Here is a 20,789-nt window from a genome sequence, read left to right on the forward strand (position 1 = left end):
TAAGTAAATATTTCTTCATCTGACAGCAGAGAAAAAAGTATTGATACTGATCAAGAATTAAAGATGAACAACATCCATGATCCTGAGTTAAATAAGGCACACCAGGGAAAGATAAGAAGTCAGTTAGTAACTTAAGTTACACATTTCAGACAAGCCAGTTGACAAGTCAGAGATAAAGGAAAAACAGATGTCTAGATGAGAGAAAAAAAAATACATCAGAAAATCAGAGGTCTGTTATGAAAATTGATGGTGCAGTCCAGATCAGTGGTACTGTGTGACAGGAGTTACACCCATTTGTTGTCTAAAGTAGTCATTAGTTGGTATTGGATGATGCTGCCTGAAAAATTCACATGTGCATGAGGCTGATGGCATCACTGAAAGGAATGAAGACATTGTTGAGATTTGCTGTGGATTTACACAGCACATTAGTATCTGAGCAGAAACAGACATTTTACGAAGCTTTAGGTGAGGAGTATTAATTTGGAAAAGTTTGCAATTGTCAAAGTTCTGGTGAGGAATGCACAACATGTTTCTCCCTCACCATTCATCTCCTCACAACTTTCCTTGTGCTGTATTCAGATTGCTTCCTTTACCCCTTGCACCACATTCTGTCAGTGCTTGAGAGAACTTTCAGCCATAAAGCAGTCCCCACACTGATTTCTTGGCAGGTGAAATTAGCCACAGTGGATTCACAGTGATGCCCCTGCAGCACCAGAATGGCAGAGACATACTTTCTCTCAGCTGTCCACATTAGAGCAAAGTCTACCAGATGGTGTGACATAATTATCTGCAGCTAGTCGATCAAATGTTGTCATCTGATGAAGAAGAGGTGCTTCTATCATTAGATCTCATAGAGGATGAACAAAGAGCAAGGTAAACATTCAGTTTGAAACATCAGGTCTGAGGCCAGGAACTGTAAGTTTTGATAATTACTGTTACAATTCTTTCAGAAAACAGAAGTCAGTGCGTATATCAGTGTGGAAAGATTTAAGTTTGTTGAATATTGTACACAAATGTTGCACCTGTATTTAGATGAGGAACAATTTTTCATCTGCTTTAGAATGACCAGTGAATATTTTGATCAGATATCAGATCTCATTGAAAAGGATGTAGGAAAACAGGATACAGCTTCTTGTGAATCAGCTGTCCCTGATGAACGGGTCATCACTTTACTGTAAATGATGCTGTAACCATATGTGCACAGAAACACTTTTTTATTTATAAAATTACAAATGAACTGTACAGAACACAGAAATAGCTAAGTGACATTTTAAATGACAGAGCTATATTATGGATTGTTATTGATTTCTGGTGAATGATTGCACATATTTTGCATCAAATGTTGCACTGATCAGTTGTAGGGTTTCACATCCTTCATTGGTAAAGTTGGGAATATTCCCTTGCATATCCTTAGCCTTTTTATTAGACAAGATGAGAGTGTTCCATGGCCTGTTGGCTGTCCTGAACAGTTTTGTCTACATTGCATGTTGGTGGGTTGCTGATATGTTCAGGAATGGATTCCCTGTTACTAGTCTGGTGAAGTAACCCCGCTGCCAAGTCAGACAAGAGGTGGCAATTTCATAAGAAGTCTGCCCCAGCACTGGTTCACACACATCAGGGATGTCAAACTGACAAGTGTATCTCTCATGTAGCCTGAGAAATGCACTACTGTCCGTTCACTGTTCTGAAATAGTTGACAGAGGTGTCACTGTAACACATGGTTGTGGGTATGATATCCTAATCCTGTAGGCATTGTCAAACTAGTTTGGCCACTTGTCTCATTCCTTAGGTGACTGCACTGCTTGTCATGATCTAGAGCACTTATAGTGGGCCACTTCTGGAGTTTGGGTAGTTGCATGGCTGCGTTCAGTTGCATACTTTCTTGTTGAAGTGAGTGTGAAACCAGCACAACTGCAGCCATGCTTTCTTGCTGGTGTATGGAGTGTCATTGTTTATTATTGTGGGTGTGATCTCCCCAGCTGACTGCAGGTCAGCGCACCCCAGTTGGGAGTTCTCAGTGGTGTTCGTGAGCATTTGGGGTTCAGAGTCCCTGCGCATGTGCCATGACCCCCACATGGTAACTGAATCAGTGTGGGGTGCATAATTGCATCATGCTTCTGTCCGCTGTCATTTATTTTATTTATTTATTTATTCATCCAGTAAATCTCTACAGATTGTCAGATGTCATTGCATCACACACACACACACACACACACACACACACACACACACACACACACACACACACACAAACACACACACAGGTTACATATAACTTCAACATTTATTTTAATAGTACAATAAATTAATTATATTTGATCTTGCTTTAGCAGCAGTAGCAACTTTGCATGTTCTTGCTTCATGTCTGTTGTACTTCACATGGTTTAAGAATTCTACCACTGAATAGAAGCAGTGATCTAATAAGAATGCCCTTAGGGATTTGTGAAACAGAGAAAATGAAGAAATAACTTTAATTTTATGTGGCAAACTATTGTACATTTGTATTTCACTATTTGTACTGGAGATTTTATAGGCTGTTGTCCATAATGACTCAACATGGAGTTTGTCTTTTTGCCGGGTATTATGTTCATCTACATTATGGTTTTTATTCATCTCTTTGATGTTTTTCCTCACATATTTACAATTTTCTAGAATAAAAATACAGGGAAGAGGGAGGATGGAAGACTTCTGAAGGAGGGCTCTACATGAGTCAGTCTGTTTTGCATGGTGCATTGCTCTTACAGCCCTTTTTGGGTCTGGAAGATTACTGAGCTAGAGCTGTGCTACCCCAGAATATAATTCCACACTGTAGTATACTGTGGAACGGTACAAATTATGCAATTCTAACAGTGTGGAAGCTTGCTTTGTGTGCAAGTGTAAGCGTAGGCTGTAGCATACTTACTGTGGGATTGCATAAAGTCTGTCAGCCAAACATAATTTTATCTTTGTCCGATCATGTTCTCTTGAAATCAAGTGCACTGAATTAGTTGAGGTAATTAGAGCAGACACATGTACCAAAATGTGCTGTCTGGCATAATTATGGGAGAAAGAGGCTCACATTTATGCTGCCATAGTTGCGAAGGCATTCTGCTACCAATTCATCCTTTATTAATAAGCTGGCTTAGCTGTTGTTCTTGTGTTTTCCAAGGTGTTTTACTAGTGGTGTCTTGTGGTATTGAATTTTCCTGTGGTTGTGGTGCATGGATGGTGTCATTGATTACATGAGCATAGTTTGCTATGTTTCTCAATAAAGTCACAAATTTAGGTGTATCTTCCATGATGCTAAGACTTTGTAAAATGAGCTCAGCAATTTGAAGACACATTGCCATGTGTTCTGATTGGAATGTCAGTAATTTAGGTGTGGATCCAAGTTGTAATGGAATTCCACTTAAGTCTGATTGTTTTGTGAAGGCAGATTCAGTCTGAGCTCAGGGCATGTTCACAATGTGGGTGGAAAGACTGAACCCATCATGCAAGACCCAGATAGCTGGCCTATGAAATATGCAGCAAACTGATTCTACTGGCACATAACTGGCATGATAGAACCAGGAAATGTGTGCAAGTATTCGTTATTCAGCTCAGGTCTGGTTGTTTGAGCACAATCATGACTACTGTAGCACTGTGGTCATCAAAGAAGAAATTGCCAGGCAGATCCAGTTGGTGCAAATGTTGTTTGGGTCCATGGGTTACATCAGCTGTGTTGGCCACATGATTCATTGGAATGACACTTTCATGTTTCACTTCCACTGCTTGTTGAACAGGGGATGTGAGAATGTTTAGAGGTTCATTGTCAGAAACACTGTTCTGAAGAGTTTGCCTGAAAGATGATGTTCTTGTAGATGTCCTCTTGTTGGTATTGGCATTGTGTCTATAGTGGACATTTATAAGGGAAAGCCAAAACTTGTTGTGCTATCTGGGGTCACCACTGTAGGAACGCCGTACGGAAAGTGTACTGAATAATGTTCAGATACACCAATCATTGATACACTTGCTTTATTGATAGCAAATTTATAACAAGATGGAAGTTGGTACATATAGAACAAAGAAAAAGAAAAAAAAAACACTTCATCAAAGAACACTGATGTTATTATCACAAGAACTTCACTCTCTGATACACTTCACATCTCTGATGGTAGGAATTCCAACATGCTCAAGTCTTTCATTTACTGCTGTTGCTTCTCAGTTCCTTCATTACTACACTCCAAATGTCATCATGCTTTCTGGTATTTTTATTACCATTGTGTGGCACATCGACCAGAAAAGGAAACTGCTTCAGTGATTTAGTAAGTTTCTCTGTACCCGTTTTGAGGACATGGGTACATGCATTACCTGGTATGATTTTAAGGTGGTACATGTGTATGGCAGCAAATGCAGTCTGCAGTGAATGAGCTGCACTGTGTCAGAAAATATTGTGCCACCGCAGTGACACTGGCTGGCAACAGCAGAGTCATTGTGGGCATCTCCATTACATGTCGTGTGTCATGAAAGTCTCAAGTGTGCCACAGGGGCTGCGGTGCTTTTTCTGTTGCGTCAGTGTGGGAAACAATTTATTAAGTAGAGAAATGGTTTCATATTTGCTTCAGAGTGTCTTGTGTTATTTTACTTCAAGTTGGAATTTAGTTAGAAACATTGTAAACAGAATACAAATTAGTGTAAATCAATAGCTTCTAACTAAATCACTAGCCATTACATTACAACTTAAATTTATATTCTATCACTTAGTCAAAAGCTTGAGTGATCCTTTGTAAATGACATTAATAAAAGGAAGCAATGGTCCTAGATGTTCCTATCTTTTAATGTTATTTTTCCCTTTAATATTAGACAGAACATGTATTGAACACTATTAAAGTCTTTCTTTCAATTGCTGGTAATATATCAGCACCAGTCAGAATTACTAAATGTTGCTTTGTGAATAAGGCTTTCACACAGCAGACAATACAATGGTATACCTGAAGTATAGACAAATATACCACATGATATAAGTGCCTGCAGCATGATCAGAGTACAGTGCGGCATCCTTCCACCACTTAAGATGCATTTAGTCTAGACTGGAAATAGATAAGTCACTATTTTCTGCTTTAAAGATAACTTTGCTATGTCAGCTAGAATTCGTATGCAACAATATGTAACCTAAAGTGTACCATACATAAAGTAGCCGGCAACTACATTTTTCAATGCAGACTGGATGAATGGAATATTTAAATTTGAAACATCATAATAACTATGACCAATAACAAAAAGATTGCTAGTCAGTGGTCAAATAGCAATGTCTGGCTCTTAAAAAGTGAAATTCGTGAAATTTTTTAACTGAAAATTGTTTGAGAAAGAGGTAATTCTTGTGTGTGTGTGTGTGTGTGTGTGTGTGTGTGTGTGTGTATCAAGAACATGTGCATCATGCAGTGGCATGGCAGGAAATGCTGCACTGTTCTGAAACTGTGGCAGCACCACACTGCAGTCTACTATCTCAGTGTGGGAAGCTGCATTATACACCACATGTTACAAAAATCAAGCATGCTGTTGCAGCTGTGGTGAAATTTCTACCTAATCAGTGTGAGAACTGCTTAATACCTGGCCTCATTCCACATCAACTCATCATTCTCTTTAGGAATGCAATCTATGGAATTTGATGTATGCACAACTCTTCCTCTGAATATTGACATATATTTAGCATTTACTTGCAATGATATGATTCCTTCACTCTGCATGTTACACAAGTGAAAATGATCAAAGAAGCACTCTTTTATACAATCATCAACTGCATGGACCAGCCCATGAGACATATTTTTTGCTACCACTAGAATCTCTGACAATTAAGCATCTATAGAGGAGTTGCTATATTTTTATTCCCAGAGTGCAATATGGAACATGATTTGAGCTTAGTTAAATTTTAGGACCAGCTTACACTGTACAAGGAACATACAGACTAACAGCAAATGAGGGAACCAAAAAGTATGCAAACTTTTATTCATCATCACCACCACCACCACCACCACCACCACCACCACCACCACCATCATCAGGTACAGCATTTCTCTCTCCACTATATCCCATGTTACTATTCTCCTCTTGAGATCTTCCTTAACTTGGTCTGTCCATCTCTTTCTAGGCCACCCAATTGGTCTTCTTCCTGGTACCTCCATCTCCAAATACTGGCATGGAGTTTGAGTCAAGTGCATTCGCTTCACATGACTGAACAACTTCAATCTCAAAGCACTCATTCTTTCATCTGTAGTCAATGTCATCTGCAGGTCTCTCCTTACATAATCATTCCTGACTCTGTCTCTCCTAGCTTTTTGTAGAGCTGACCTAAGGAACTTCATTTCACATGCTTGTATTTACACTCTTCTCTCTTATTTATGAAACAGGCCTCTAGACTACCCATCATGATTGGTAGGAGATAAGTTTTACACATGGCCTGTTTGGCTCTTTGATGGACCTCCTTGTCCCAGATTAGAATTTGTACTTGGTGAAAGAAGCTAGATCCTTTTGTCATTCTGTTTAAGACTTCTGGTTTGGAACTTCCACCATGTGGTACGATGCTACCCAGATAATTGAAGCCTTTTACACATTCAACCGTCTCCCCCTCCAGTATGATGTGACAAGATGTGGGTGTCCTGTTCATCCTCATTGCCACTGCCTTGTTCCTGCTAACAGTTAATTTGAATTCTTTAAACTTTATGTTCCAGTAATCTAGTCTCCTCTGAACCTCCATTTCCGTCTCTCCCCAAATGGCAATGTCATCAGCAAAAACAAAAGCGTTGAGATCTTTATTTTCTTCTTCCTTGATTTCTTTCATAATTGTATCCATAAGTGTAATGAAGAGTAAAGAGGAGAGCAAACTGTCTTGCTGAACACCTCTCTTTGTCTTAAACCATTTTGCTCTTCCACCTCCTACTTGTACACTGCTCTCACAACCACCATACAGCATCTGGAATTTTTTAATTAATGAATCAGGAACATTATGTTTTCTCAAGCATTCCCATATTTTATCCCTTGGTACACTGTCATATGCTTTTTCCAAATCCATGAATACTACTGACGAGTCCTTTCCTTTTTCCCAGTATTTCTCCATTGACTGATGGAGGGAGAAAATGAGGTCTATTGTTCCCCTTTTACTTCTGAACCCCTGCTGAACCAAACTTTTATTGTGATATGAAAAGATACAGGTTAAAATCTTATTGGCATATTAAAAAAATGAAACCAACTAGATTACTAGACAGGTTGTGGAATTCTGCAAAAGTGGCTGTATAGATGAAATTGAAACAATAAAATGGATTGGTACAGTAAAAGAAGGCCTGAAAGTACCATAGGATACTAGATATATAAAAAAAAATTAGTCATAAACTTCATAACTGAACAGTTGGCCTGTCAGAAGACTCAATAATACTGAAACAGCTTGGTCTGATGTTGGGAAAAGAGCACATTATCATAAAATAAAAGTAACATAAGCACAAAGAAAGGCTGAAACAAAATTCTGAAATTCCCATAGTTTTAAATCACATAGTCCCTTAGTGTGCAACATGAGTAATAATTTAAAAAGAATCTGTTTTGTCCTTGTTCTTGCAGAGAAAACATTTGCTGCATACACAGGGTATATCATTATTAATTTATTAATAACAAAAACTGACAGGCAGAGGTATACGATGGTAAAAGCAAATGAACCATTAGTAAGGCAATTGCGAATTTACAGGTATGAGCACTACTGACTTCAATATGAACTATTGTTGTAACCAGTGAAAATGTATTTGAAATGTAAACTTTTTTACTTAGCACCTGTCAAATTGGACTCAAATTTTACCCTTGGCCCATGGTTGGTAAACATGGTAGATGCATGCTAGGCCACTGACACATTTTGTTGCTGTTGATATAAGACATCTGACATGCCAGTATGATACGAGATGCAGAGGGAGAGCAGGACCTAAACCTCGACCTCCAAGATCACCTCGTGAACTTTAGTCTTCTGAATTTTTCTGTCTGGGATAATCACAAAAGTTAATTGTACAGCACTTTCATTGATAAAATTATTTAATTGGATAAGTAAAATATATACTCACCGAGTGGTGGCAGAACACACACACATAAAAGAAAGAACACTTCCCTTAACAGGTATAAATGTACAGTAAACTGTAATGTATAATGTGGTGAAGATGTATTTTATTTCTTGTTAAGGTAGATCATGAGTGAAATTTGAGCCCAATTAGAGGGGAACTTCTTGAAAAGTTTAAATTTCAAATACTTTGTACCAGCTAGGACAATATTTCATACTGAAGTTGGTGGCAGCTGGTAATGAAACATTTGCAACCATCTCTCTAAACAGGGAATGTTTCTGCTTATATTTTCATGTCCTTGCATCTGTGTGATTTTTTGCTATTAGTTATGGTACACTGTTCTGTTTGTTTGTCAGGATTAGTGTGTAACATTCACATCCTCAGATGAGTTAATGGAAAGGAAAAGAAAGTCTTACCGATTTATTGAATGTGAGCCTTCTCACTCCACCACTGAAACGGCGGTTGTATGAGGGTCTCAGTTCATTGGAAGATTCCTCTTGACTGTGCTGCAACATGACTCATGTGGCATCACATAATTAGAAAGAAGCCACACTGACAAGCAGTGTTCTTTTCTAAATCAAACAAAAGTAGACTCACCTCATTTGAAATTACAAAATATGTGATGATATTATATTTTTGAAGTATGGCATTTCGACTAGCTCCATGTCCTTCTTCATATCGATAAGCATTTCCTAACTGGTCCATTGTTTGCTGGGTAATGTGGACACGGCTGTAAAAAACAGTATTATAACAATAATAAAAAAATGCTGAGAACTAGAATGTATAAATTACATGTTTTTTTCTTACACTTCACTGTTATGGATACCAAATGATATTTAGGCGGTTCATTAAGAACTCTGTTCCAAACCATAAAAGTTTAGCTATATTGTTACAAACATTTTCTTACAAAAATAATTGGTTATTGGTAATATAATGTAAATGGACAGATAAAAAAATCTAATCACCAAGCGGTGGCAGGGGTACATACATGCAAAAGGATTTAACTTTCACAAGTTTTTGGAACCAGTGGCTCCTTCTTCTGGCAGAAGAGTTGAAGGGGAAGGAAGAAGAGTGAAGGGAAAGGACTGGAGAGATTTATGGAAAGGGGTACAGTTTAGAAAAGTCACTTAGACACTCAGGTCAGAGGAGACTTACTGAATGGGATGAGAGGGAAAGTCTTTCCTTCTCATTCTGTCCGATGTCCCGGGTTCTGGGTGACATTTCTGAACTTTAAACCTTTCCCTAAATCTCTCCAGTCCTTTTCCTTCACCCCTCTTCCTTCCCATTCAACTCTTCCACCAGAAAAAGGAGCCACTGGCTCTGAAAGCTTGTGAAAGTTAAATCCTGTGGTATGTGTGTTCCCCTGCCACCACTAGGTGACTAGATTTTAAAAAGAGCAATTTACGTTATTTAATTACAGATGAGTATGCTGACTAAAATTATTAAATTATACGTCCTTTTACAGAACAATACAGTTTTATTGTTTCTTCATTTTGGTATTTTGAAATGCCTCACCCAACAAAAATGAATCTGAATTCTACAGGCAAGAACTGGCTCTGGTTTGTGTCACCAAGCTGTTCTTAATTTATGTTAATTTCTTGCCCTTTCCTTCTTATCCATCGCCTTCTAGAGTTTTCCTTTTCTGATTTTACTTTCTTCATCTGTATAAGTGTCAGTCTCCCTTTTATTCCTGGAAACACATTATTAGTATCTGGAACTTGAATCTCTGCTACTAGTCCACTACTTGTTCAACTCTTTTACTGTAGCTTGTGATTCTCCTGAGCCAATCTCTGGAGAGACTTCCTCCTTTTCAGGTCCCGTAAGTCTCATATGTTTTCTTTTTCCTAAATTTATCTTCTAATTGATGAATGGACTAGTTACACTTATGAAACCTAAAGAACTGACTTTTGTTCTTTTATCAGCCATTCTTCAGCTGTTGCAGCACCTGATAGTCAGACACTCTTCTGCTGTCTTAAATCGATACATATATAAGTGTGGAGTGTCTGTGTGTGCCACCAAAACTTCACACACAAATTTGACAACTCCATGGGTATTGTATGGTATCATGTCCCTCCATCCCCAAGCCATGAAAAGGATTTTGTTTTGGAACTGCAGGGGTAAGTTATGAAGATATGACTGCCTAAAGAGGGCATTTGTTTGTGACCACATAATAAATATAAATGTGGATGTCACTATAACTCTGGCACACACTCCCACAACCCCAGGGGGTTGTATGGTTTTTCCATAGAAAATATATCAATGAACTTTTCAAATGTCTGGCATAACAGTTATACTTGAAAACTATATATTCCATAAAAAGTGATGCATCGTTTCTCTACTGTATGCATTAAATTGCATTTCATATGTTAATCCTTAAAAATGATTCATGATACAAGCAATATCATAGATCAGAAATCCCACTTAAAAATATTTGAACAAAAACGTTTTCTATAATTAAAAAAAAAATTATATGTTGAAATTTTACTCCTAGATCTGTAGCAAATTTGGAAGTTCGCTAAACCAAGTCAAACAGTCAGTCTGTCATCTTTAATTTGGTAATTTGCTTAAAGTAATAATATTCTCATCTAGTGTTATGATCATCTACACCAATACACTTATTTGCTCTATTTGTTGTCATGATAGAATAGTCCATTTATAACATGACTAAGCTTTGCATATAAAAATGAAGATTGTATTGTACTTAGGTTTCACAACAAATTTATGTATAAAAGTCGGGACATTTCTCCATTGAAATAATAATGAAAATTACAGGATGAAATACAGTGAAACCTCTATTTTACGATTTCATGTGGTCCAGACCTAAAAAACACAAAATTGAGGAAAATACAGACCTGAGGAAAATGTTGAACCCCCCCCCCCCCCCCCCCCAAAATATGACTAAAAACACATGTAATTGGTGTATACGATTACCAATCACAATTCTCTCCAACACTTTGTATAAAATCTATCAAAGAGAAAGAAATTAAATTTACAATACAATTTTTATACAATAATTTGTCTTAATGATCATCATTAGTTCTCAAAAAATTACAGATGTGTAACAGCAAGTAAAAACACATCAAAAAATTGAAATTTGTATCTGGGTATAAGGTAATCAAGCAGTTTTCTGACATGCTATGACTACAGATTATACATTCAAAGCATGAATTTTTGAGAGATCATCCTTTGTGCTTACCCAGAAAAAAGCAAAAAGTGATAACATGTTGAATTAAAACAAAAACATGACAGTTAAGTGGTTAAATAAGCTAAAATGCAGCTGCTTAATGATATACTATGTCACCACTGCTGTTATTGTTTAATGCTTTTCTTATGAGCCACACTTCATATCCTCACCATAATTAAAGTATTATTTTAGCCTTGATGAAAGAAACAGAGACATGGAAAAGTGAGTTTGCTTCCCCACGTGACGTTACAATTTTATTAGAAGTTGGCTCAGTGAATTTCTGTACACTGTGTAAAATGTAAATTTGAAAGGTAGCTCAGGTGCTACAGTTTCGCTTCGTGCCCTCAATCACTGCTGCCAATCTTTATGATCTACAATGTTTGGTGTTAAGTATATACATGAGTAGTGTATGTAGTTGTTGCAACTGTATCATGTCAGATTTGAACATGAAAGTCTTTAAAATGTGCTATCATAAAACCCTTGTTCTATTTCCATATGAAATCTCAGTCATAGCACATCATCTGCACAAAAAGTATTTCAGCACTTCACAAAGTGCTTTCACCCCTACCTGCATTCCCATCTTAGAAGGGCCACTCCCCCTCTCCACACATCCAGTAGGTGAGCTCATTTTACATGTGTTAGTGTGGTGTGGTGGCTGTGCTGGCTATTGGGTGACTTAACAAGCCACCACCCAATAAGAGTTCACTAGCCAGAAATGGGCGACATTTCCTCAGTTATGACTGAGTGTATTCTCTGAGACTCAGGGTTGATGATTGATATTGTTGCTGAATTCAGTACACCAGAAATACATGCAAGAAGATGAGATTGACTTATAAGTGGCACAAGAAAGGTAGTGGATGGGCCCCTTTATCACGTATTGGCTTAGTCCAAAACACTTCACATCAACTGTCTGGTTTTTACGATACCACTGCAACCTAGCAGTAGTTCAAGTTGCTTTGGGAACACCAATCATGGATTACATCAGCATTGCCTCTCTCACATCTCCCCTCTCCACATTGGCCTAAAATATTTCCTTATTTCTGCCACCACACGTGGTATAAACCATCTGTCTTTTGAGCCATTTGTAACTTATTCAACCACATCAAATGTCAATAGGAAGAAAATGGGATGAAGTCAAGCAAGATGTCAAATAAGAACTTAGAATAAAGATAAACCTTACCAGGAAGAATGGTAAAATCAGGGAATTTTAAGCAATGATCTTACCGGTTTTCACAGGGGCCACAAATTAATATGTAGAATTGCGAAAAATGTAAAATTGGAGAATGTAAAATTGAAGTTCAACTGTAAGAAATAACAAACAAATATGAATAAAGACAACCACTCAGTTGCAGATGAATAAAAAGTGACAAACAGTCACATGTAACAGATCAGAAAGTGCTTGGGGGGGGGGATTGAGCCAGTAAAGTGAAAGACATTGGCTTATTGGTTTCCCAGTGGAAGTAGCAAAGAATGTGTGTATATGTGTGTGTGTGTGTGTGTGTGTGTGTGTGTGTGTGTGTAAGGATATACTTACTCTAGTCTGCTGCAAGCTTGTCTGGCTGATGCCATATGGTAAGTTGAGTGCCAAGTGTCTCCAGTGTGTTTTATATAGGTGTGGAGCAAAAAAGTTACACTCTTACCCAAAATGTTGTAGAATTAATAGAAATTGGAAAAAAACCCTATCCTCAATTATGGCACTTGCTCAAAATTTTACTTTATTGTATCCTAATAGCACAATTGCCTCTTACCCTGGTTTCCCAGATTGCTCCATACTATTGGCAATGATGACATCTCTTGACCATACATCGTACTGCCACTTGCATACTCCCAGGAGACCACTGAGAATTTTTCCTGTGTGAATTCCAATCCTCATATCCAACAACTGGTTCAGCCTCCGCTCCTCTCTGCAATTTCAGAATTTGTATTTATTTTGCTTGCAATGCTACTCATAATACAAAATAATGAAGAAAATCATCAAAGTAATAGAATGTTTCATTTTGCAAAGGGTATCCTGTGAAACAAAAAGAACACTCTGTGAAATATCAAAACACTCTGTGCAACCTTCACAGTTAAGTCATTACAAACCCTTCTGTGAAATCATAGCCAAAGTCATTAAAAATCCAAGTACAAGGGTTGGAACTTTAATAGTGGAAACTATTTATTTACAGCTCGTACAAAATAGATGTGTGTTTCAAAGTTTTAGTGACCTTCAAAGTAGTCACCAACATTGTGTAAAACCTGTAGCCATTGATGTGGAAGTTGTAGGATATTCTTAGCAGTACGAATTGTGTTGACAGTTTGAGCAGCGCAGTCTATTGCCTGACGAATTTGTAGCAGTTCTCAAGTGAATGCTATGAAGTGTTTTCTCCAGTTTAGAAATCGAGTTGAACTTACGAGGGCTTAAGTCAGGGCAGTGCAGTATGTAGTGTAGCACTTAGCAGCCCCACCAGTCATACAAATCAGTAACAGCTTGCATTGTATGTGCTTGAGCATTGTCCAGCAAAATGACGGTCAGGTCCTGCAGAAAGTGTCATCACTTCTGTCTCTAAGCTGGTTGTAGTTGTGTTCCAAAAATGAACAGCATAGAGACAGAACTAATGACACTTTCTGCAGGACCTGACCATCATTTTGCAGGACAATGCTCCAGCACATATAGTGCAAGCTGTTACTGGTTTGCTTGACTGATGGGGCTGCTAAGTGCTATACCACCTACTGCACTCCCCTGACTTAAGCCCTCATAAGTTCAACTCAATTTCTAAACTAAAGGAAACACTTCACGGCATTCACTTCAGAACTGCTACAAATTCGTTGGGCAATAGACTGCGCCGCTCGAACTGTCAACTCAACTGGTACTGCTAAGAGTATCCTACAACTTCCACATCACTGGCAATGGGTTATACACAATGCTGGTGACTACTTTGAAGGTGTGTTCCAACCCTCATATGTGTGTGTAGCACCTGAAATTGCTAACTCAGGTAATAAAGTCAAATTGATTACGAATGTGTGTGTGTGTGGGGGGGGGGGGGGGGGGAGGGGGGGGGAGGGGGGGGATGTTGTAATTGTTAATAACCCAGAAATAATTGACATCAAAGAAGTGTCTGAAATTTTTATCGATCACCTTTTTATTGTTACTGGACCAAAAGGTTGCAATGGTTCTGCTGACAATGTTTCAGATTAATTGAAATATAGCTTCCCTGAACTGCACAACCAAATAACTGTGTCCCTGTAACTGCTGGTTAAATTTAAAACTGGTACAGGCATAGATCGTCATTCAAGTAAGCTGCTGAAAGCCTGCTGTGATGAAAACCTGTAAGCAAAGTTTTGGCTCATATCTGGAATATCTCCCTTAAACAAGCTGTGTTTCCAATAGAATGAATTGTGCTGTTGTTAGACCTCTTTACAAAACTAGAGATGGCACAAGTGTTTCAAACTATTGCCCAGTCTCAATCTTAACATTTTATAAAGCTCTTGAAAAAATTGTCTATAACAGGATACTGACACAGCTCATGGAACTGGCCATTAAGAGTACACAGTTTGTTTATCAAAAAGATCAAGCGATCTTCTCATTTACCAGTGATGTGTTAGAATTCCTAAACAGTAATAAATCTGAGTGGTGTCTTGTGTGGTTTCTCAAAGGCTTTTTATTATGTATACAAGATACTTTTAGAGGAGATATGTCCATCCTGTTTGGTCTTTATGTAGTGTAAATGCTATATCCAAATTATATTTTTTTCTAGTTCAGGGAATAAGCTAAACTCACTGTGCCTAATTGTAGCATGTGTCCAAATCCTGTGGTTTCTGAGCATCAATGGTTTTTGTTTCTACATATTCCCAGCAGATGACAGCAGCTGCTCAAAGAATGCTGTTTATCACAGGGTCAGGATATCTTTGAGTAATAAAGTTAATTTCTGTTTGTTTTTAGTAATTTTGGACTTCCTAGAATGTGTTTAGAATATGATATAATATTATAATATACCCTACTGCATCAAACAAGTGATTGCTTATTTCGTATCAACAATATAGCTTTATATTCCAGAATAAAATTTTCACTCTGCATCGGAGTGCACGCTGATATGAAACCTCCTGGCACATTAAAACTGTGTGCTAAACTGAGACTTGAACTCAGGACCTTTGCCTTTGACAGGCAAGTGCAAAAAATTTCATTCTGGAAACATCCCCCAGGCTGTGGCTAAGCTATGTCCTTTCTTCCAGGAGTGCTAGTTCTGCAAGGTTCACAGGAGAGCTTCTGTGAAGTTTGGAAGATAGGAGATGAGGTACTGGCAGAATTGAAGCTGTGAGGGTGGGTCATGAGTCATATTTGGGCAGCTCAATTGGTAGAGCACTTGCCTGCAGAAGGCAAAAGTCCCAAGTTTGAGTCTTGGTCTGGCACTGAATTTACTGAATATTGTATATTTTCCACATATTTCAGTTATATTCTAACATAAATAGTATTTACTTTGAGCATGTCTTACAAGTTTAGTGAACCATTCCAACGTGTTTTCTTTTAAGTCTTATTCTGTCTAAGAATACTGCTTTTGCCACCAAAATAAACTTTTCATTCGTAAAATCTGAGATCATCAATGAGGAGGTTATGTCAAATGATTTATACATTATATTCTATTTTATTATATGTTATAGCTGCATTTCCAACAATTATTAATTGTATACAACTAATTTTTAAAACACTGGCATTGGAATTCATTTTATTTCATTTACGTCATTTTACTTTATTTACAGAAATTGTAAGCTGAAAGGACAGTAAGGATTCCAAGAGACAAACCAAAAAAAGAAAAGATAACAAAACAGTACTGGAAAACTGAAAAAAAAGCTGAGAGAGTGAGAAACAAGAAGAAGAATGACTATCTTAACGTTTCCACGATCGCATCTCACAGTTTATTGTGCCTCATAAATTTGGCTTACATGTCCAGGTGTAAATGCACCAAAAACTGGCTTCCCAAACATATTAAGTCAAGGAGAGAAAGCGGTAAGAGTAACTGTGGTTTTCATGGGAAGTGTGAAAAACCCAAGAGTACAGTGTACAGCGCCAAGTAGCTTTAAATGTTCTTTCAGCGCAAAACAAGTAAATGAAATGTAGACTTCTGTTACAGTCTTTTGGCAAGTGATCCAGACATTCATTACAGTGTGCCAGTTTATTTTTACTTTCTTTCTACAATAGAGGGTTCTTGATGTAATGTCTGGGCAGATAAGATTATTTCAAATTTGCATGCTGCATGAACAAATATAATTGCAGTGAATGATTGGAAAAGTCTGCTTATATCAGATAACACAAATTAAATGAGTCTTTCAGTAGCCGTGGGGAGGGCGAGCATAATCTTTTTTTATTTGTTTTCATTTTTATTTATTTATTTATATTTATTTTAGCCATTAGAGATGGTTCGTGTTATCTCTAGCAAATGTGTAGTAGCACTGATGCTCCATCACATAATTGTCAACATTAATTGATGTAAACATCCTATTTGGTGTTCTAGGACTTACTTATTCCAAATTCACTTCCCTCTTTTTGGGTTCTACAGTACAATCTGAATCAAACTGGAGAAGAATTTCTTTTAGGAGTTCTTTGGGATGTTGTAATATATTGTACTGTATTTTGTTATTACAAGAGAGAATGCAGTTCCATTGTAGAGAATGGGTAACTGTAAGAAAAAAGGGAGGTTGATTACAGCTTAAAGTCCCATTGACTCCCACGTCATTAGAGATGGAGCTCAAGCCTGAAATGAACAAGACTGAGGCAGTAAAGCAGGTATGCCAGTTTCAAAGACACTGTCTTGCCATTTGCCTTGAGTGATGTAGAGAAATCTAAATTGTCATCAATCTCACCAGTCTCTGCATTACCACTAGTGTGAAGATTTAAACTTTAAGGCAATATCATAGAAAGAGAAGGGGGAGTAGAAGACGATGAGATGAGATGTATGACATGCAAAAAGAATTTGACAGAGTACTGAAATACCTAAGCTAAAACAAGGTTTCTAGATTAAAAAATTATCCCTCAGAATTATGTCATGTTGAAGGACATGAAAGCTACACAGAAGCTGTGAGGGAAGTGAGACAATGCCCAATTTAGGCATCAGATCAGTCTTCCGACTGACCAATCTGAAGATGATCATAATTGACCAAAACTAGTTATCAAATAAAATGTTAAAAATTCTTGTAATCAGAGACTGATACAAATTCTACATTAGCGAAGTTGTATTGATAGTTGCTAAAATAGATATATTATTTGCCCAGTCTTCTGACTTTTACAAAGCAAGCTGCTGCAATGGTTAAGACACTGGGCTTTCATTCAAAATGATTTGGACCTAGTTTCATCCTACCATCATGGATCTGTTTTTTGGAGGGTCCCGCAAATTACTTCAGATAAATGCTAGGATGGTACCCTCAACAAATACGTAGCTGATGTCTTGCTCCTCCTCCATCCAATTGAGGGTAGTCCTCTACTTTAATAACTTCAATCTTGATGCAGTGCTTGACTTTAAACACTCTTTCTTCTTCCTACTTAAGCTGAGGCTTAATTAGGGAGCTTAGAGGTTTAGACCAAGTAGGTCTAATAAGTTTTAATCTATTCTGTTGGTATCACTTAAATTCATGACAGAATATAAATCTAAGTATAGCAGTAGGAGGACTGTGTGGTGAACTTGTTACTGGGTTGTCTGTAGCAGTTTTCATGTTTAAAATGTCTGTACTGTACAACCATTCTTCCTACAGAAAACAAAAGAAAACAAGTAAGACCATATACATTACTAAATGAAGGTAATAAAGTTTTGAGTTTTATAAATAAGAGACTGTGAGCACTGCTAAGAATCTTAAGTAGTGCAGACAACAATGAAATTCACTTTAAATCATTTTATGCAGATGATAGACTAGTTATGTATCCAGATTTATTCGATGGTCTAGTAATACAAACAAAATATTTGTGAAAGTTTATATTTTCAAAATTGGGAAACAAAATACCACTTTTTAAAATATGTGGGAAGTGATCAATAAACCGGTTCTTTGGTTGCTTTCACTACTTTTTCTGTTGTATAGATGAACTACTCTAACACATTAGTTCTCAGTTCAAAACTTTAATTTGTGCAGAAGATTAGTCTGCGATCAGGAATGATAAGTTAATACTCGATATGAGGTTATTAAGGCTTGAACAAATATAATCCAGTACTGTAGTAATGCAACTTATGAGTGCAATAACATCCCTCTTTTGTGCCATGATGCTGCTGTATACAATTAAAATAATAAATAAAAACCCTAAAATTTTGATTGATCGAGGTACAGTTTCTCCATAAAATATGACAACTGCCACCGCATAAATAAATCTTCTACATATGTGTAATAGCACAACAAAAAGTAATACTATATCTTTGAAGATGCAAGTTTGTACACTCACCGGACTTCTTTAATGATTGCAATCATTTCCAGTCCAAGTTCTACACAGTTTTTTGCATGATGAGGATTGGGATTTGGCACACCAGACACACAGTAGTAGCAATCACCCAGGAACTTTATTCTTAGGACGTTCTTTTCCTGTGAAACACTGCTCTCAATTCAGTATTCATTATGTTCATTATATGGGCACACATTATTCTCAAATAGTGTAATGTGATTTATTCCTAATTATATTCATAAAGCAATAAGACTGAAAGTTTTTTTTACACAATGCCACAATAAAAGAAAATTTTGTCCAGATTTTATTACATAATTAAATGCACAAAAACTTTTACATCATACTTTGTTTATACTTACCTCTGAAGCTTCATCAAATTTCCCAAAAAGTTCATTCAATGTTTCTACCAGTTTTGTTACTGGTAATGATACTGTCAGTGAAGCATAATTGACAACATCAGCATAAAGAATAGTAACATTGTCATGTTCCCTGACATACATACCACTGAAAGGAAATGTGTATGTATTAGACAAACAATGTTTTGTATGCTGATACATTTATGGCACACAAATAATTAATTTGTCATATGAAAATAAGAAAATAAACCTATTTTGACTAGGAAGATAAGTTGTAGAGAAGTAAATCCAAGCTATTTGCCTAATTAGGAGCTAGGCCTTCACTTGGTTGATCGTATTTTATTTTATCATGCATTCCTTCGACCCCAATGTCATTACAGTTGCTATGAAATGGAACAAGTTAGTGTTTTTTACATTATTGGTCGCAGACTGCCAAGTGAAGTTATTCAAGTTTTCCGCTTCTGATCAGCACGTAGGGCTGGAGTGGGCCAGCCAGCACTGACTTTGTTGAGGAAGGGAGAAGAGAGGTGCTGGAATCCCCACCAGAAAGGTGATCAGCTGGGCCATTTATCAGCACTGCCTATGGGAGTCACAGTCAATCAATGGGTTCTGGGGCATAGCTTGGTCCTGCCTTCTAGGGAATGGGTGTCTTGCCTTTTGGGGAGTGGTTGCTGGCCATGATGGTGATGGGGACAAGAATTTGGCCTCCAGGGCACTGCAATCCAAAAACACTCGTCCTCCATCAGTAGTGTGGCAAGGGGGTCAATGGTGCTGGTGGGAGCTGGTAGTGGCTCAAAGTCCATTAGATCCCACTGATAGTCATTGTCAACACTCTGTTGATGCCTAACACAAGGGCAGCAGTTGTAATGGTAGCAAGCAGGCCGCTGGACAGGCTTGTCCCAGCGATGGTTGCATAGATCTTGCACTGTCGACAACTGAGGGAGGGGGAGAGGGTGTACGTCCTATTGTGGCCAGAATTGATTTCAATGCCTGCCTAGATGCTCCTGGCCAACTGCAACCTCAAACATTTGCTGCCCCCTATTGCAGATACGATGCCTTTGGTCCACCAGGGGTCCTGGCCAAAAGTATGAGCCCAGACATGGGAGCCCCCATAGTTGGGCACAGCAGATTGAAAGGGGGCAGGGTTTGTGCTCATGTGAAATTTTGGTCAGGCTATGTCCATTTACGGGGGTGGTAGATAGTGAAGAAATTGTCAAGTGCTTCTTCAGAGTGAGCTGTCATTAATTCATGCATCTGAATTTTGATGGTTCTGATCATCTGCTTGGCTTCCAAATTGGATGGTGGGTAGAAAGGGGCAGTTGTCAGGTGCTCAATGCCATTGTGTTCATAAAAATCCTGAAATGCAGTGCCATGAACTGAGAGCCATTGTCAGAAACTGTTGGGTTATGTCCGCACTATAACACAACAAATATTCCATGATAACCAAATTTATTTGACCTTCTGTCACTGAAAACAAAACTTAAGTTCGACTACACAACACTTCACTGGCTGTAGTGCCAAGGAGAAATTAGAGTCACTAGTAGAGAATACAAGTCCAAACCACTGCCAGCCAGTCGATACTGACGCGTCGCAAGTTTCCAGCCAGGGAGGCCACAGTGTGATTCGATTGTCACACATCCAGCAGCCGGGTAGTAACACAGTCATCGGTGAAGATTGAACAAGTTAAACGGGCTCAGGGAGCTCGCTTCAATCTGCAGGTCCAGCCAGAGTGTTGGTAGATGGCACCCTTACACGGTTGCTCACTCTGATGGCAAGGGCAGCACCGCCAGGGTAATCCGTATCGA

At 38.0% G+C, this 20,789-nt stretch overlaps 1 protein-coding gene across 1 annotated transcript in view; it reads right to left on the reverse strand.

Moving 5' to 3' along the window:
• LOC126481973 (adenylate cyclase type 2-like) overlaps positions 1-20,789 on the reverse strand; it is a 515,598-nt gene that overhangs the window by 101,039 nt on the left and 393,770 nt on the right. Inside the window, exons 7-11 of the mRNA XM_050105938.1 lie at positions 18,988-19,132; positions 18,632-18,768; positions 12,981-13,136; positions 8,646-8,778; positions 8,465-8,554 (exon numbers count right to left, since the gene is read on the reverse strand). Coding sequence (XP_049961895.1) covers positions 8,465-8,554; positions 8,646-8,778; positions 12,981-13,136; positions 18,632-18,768; positions 18,988-19,132 — 661 coding nt within the window. The remainder of the gene's footprint in view (positions 1-8,464; positions 8,555-8,645; positions 8,779-12,980; positions 13,137-18,631; positions 18,769-18,987; positions 19,133-20,789) is intronic.

Source organism: Schistocerca serialis, chromosome 5 (genome assembly GCF_023864345.2).
Source record: "Schistocerca serialis cubense isolate TAMUIC-IGC-003099 chromosome 5, iqSchSeri2.2, whole genome shotgun sequence".
In the NCBI taxonomy this organism is placed as follows: Eukaryota; Metazoa; Arthropoda; class Insecta; order Orthoptera; family Acrididae; genus Schistocerca; species Schistocerca serialis.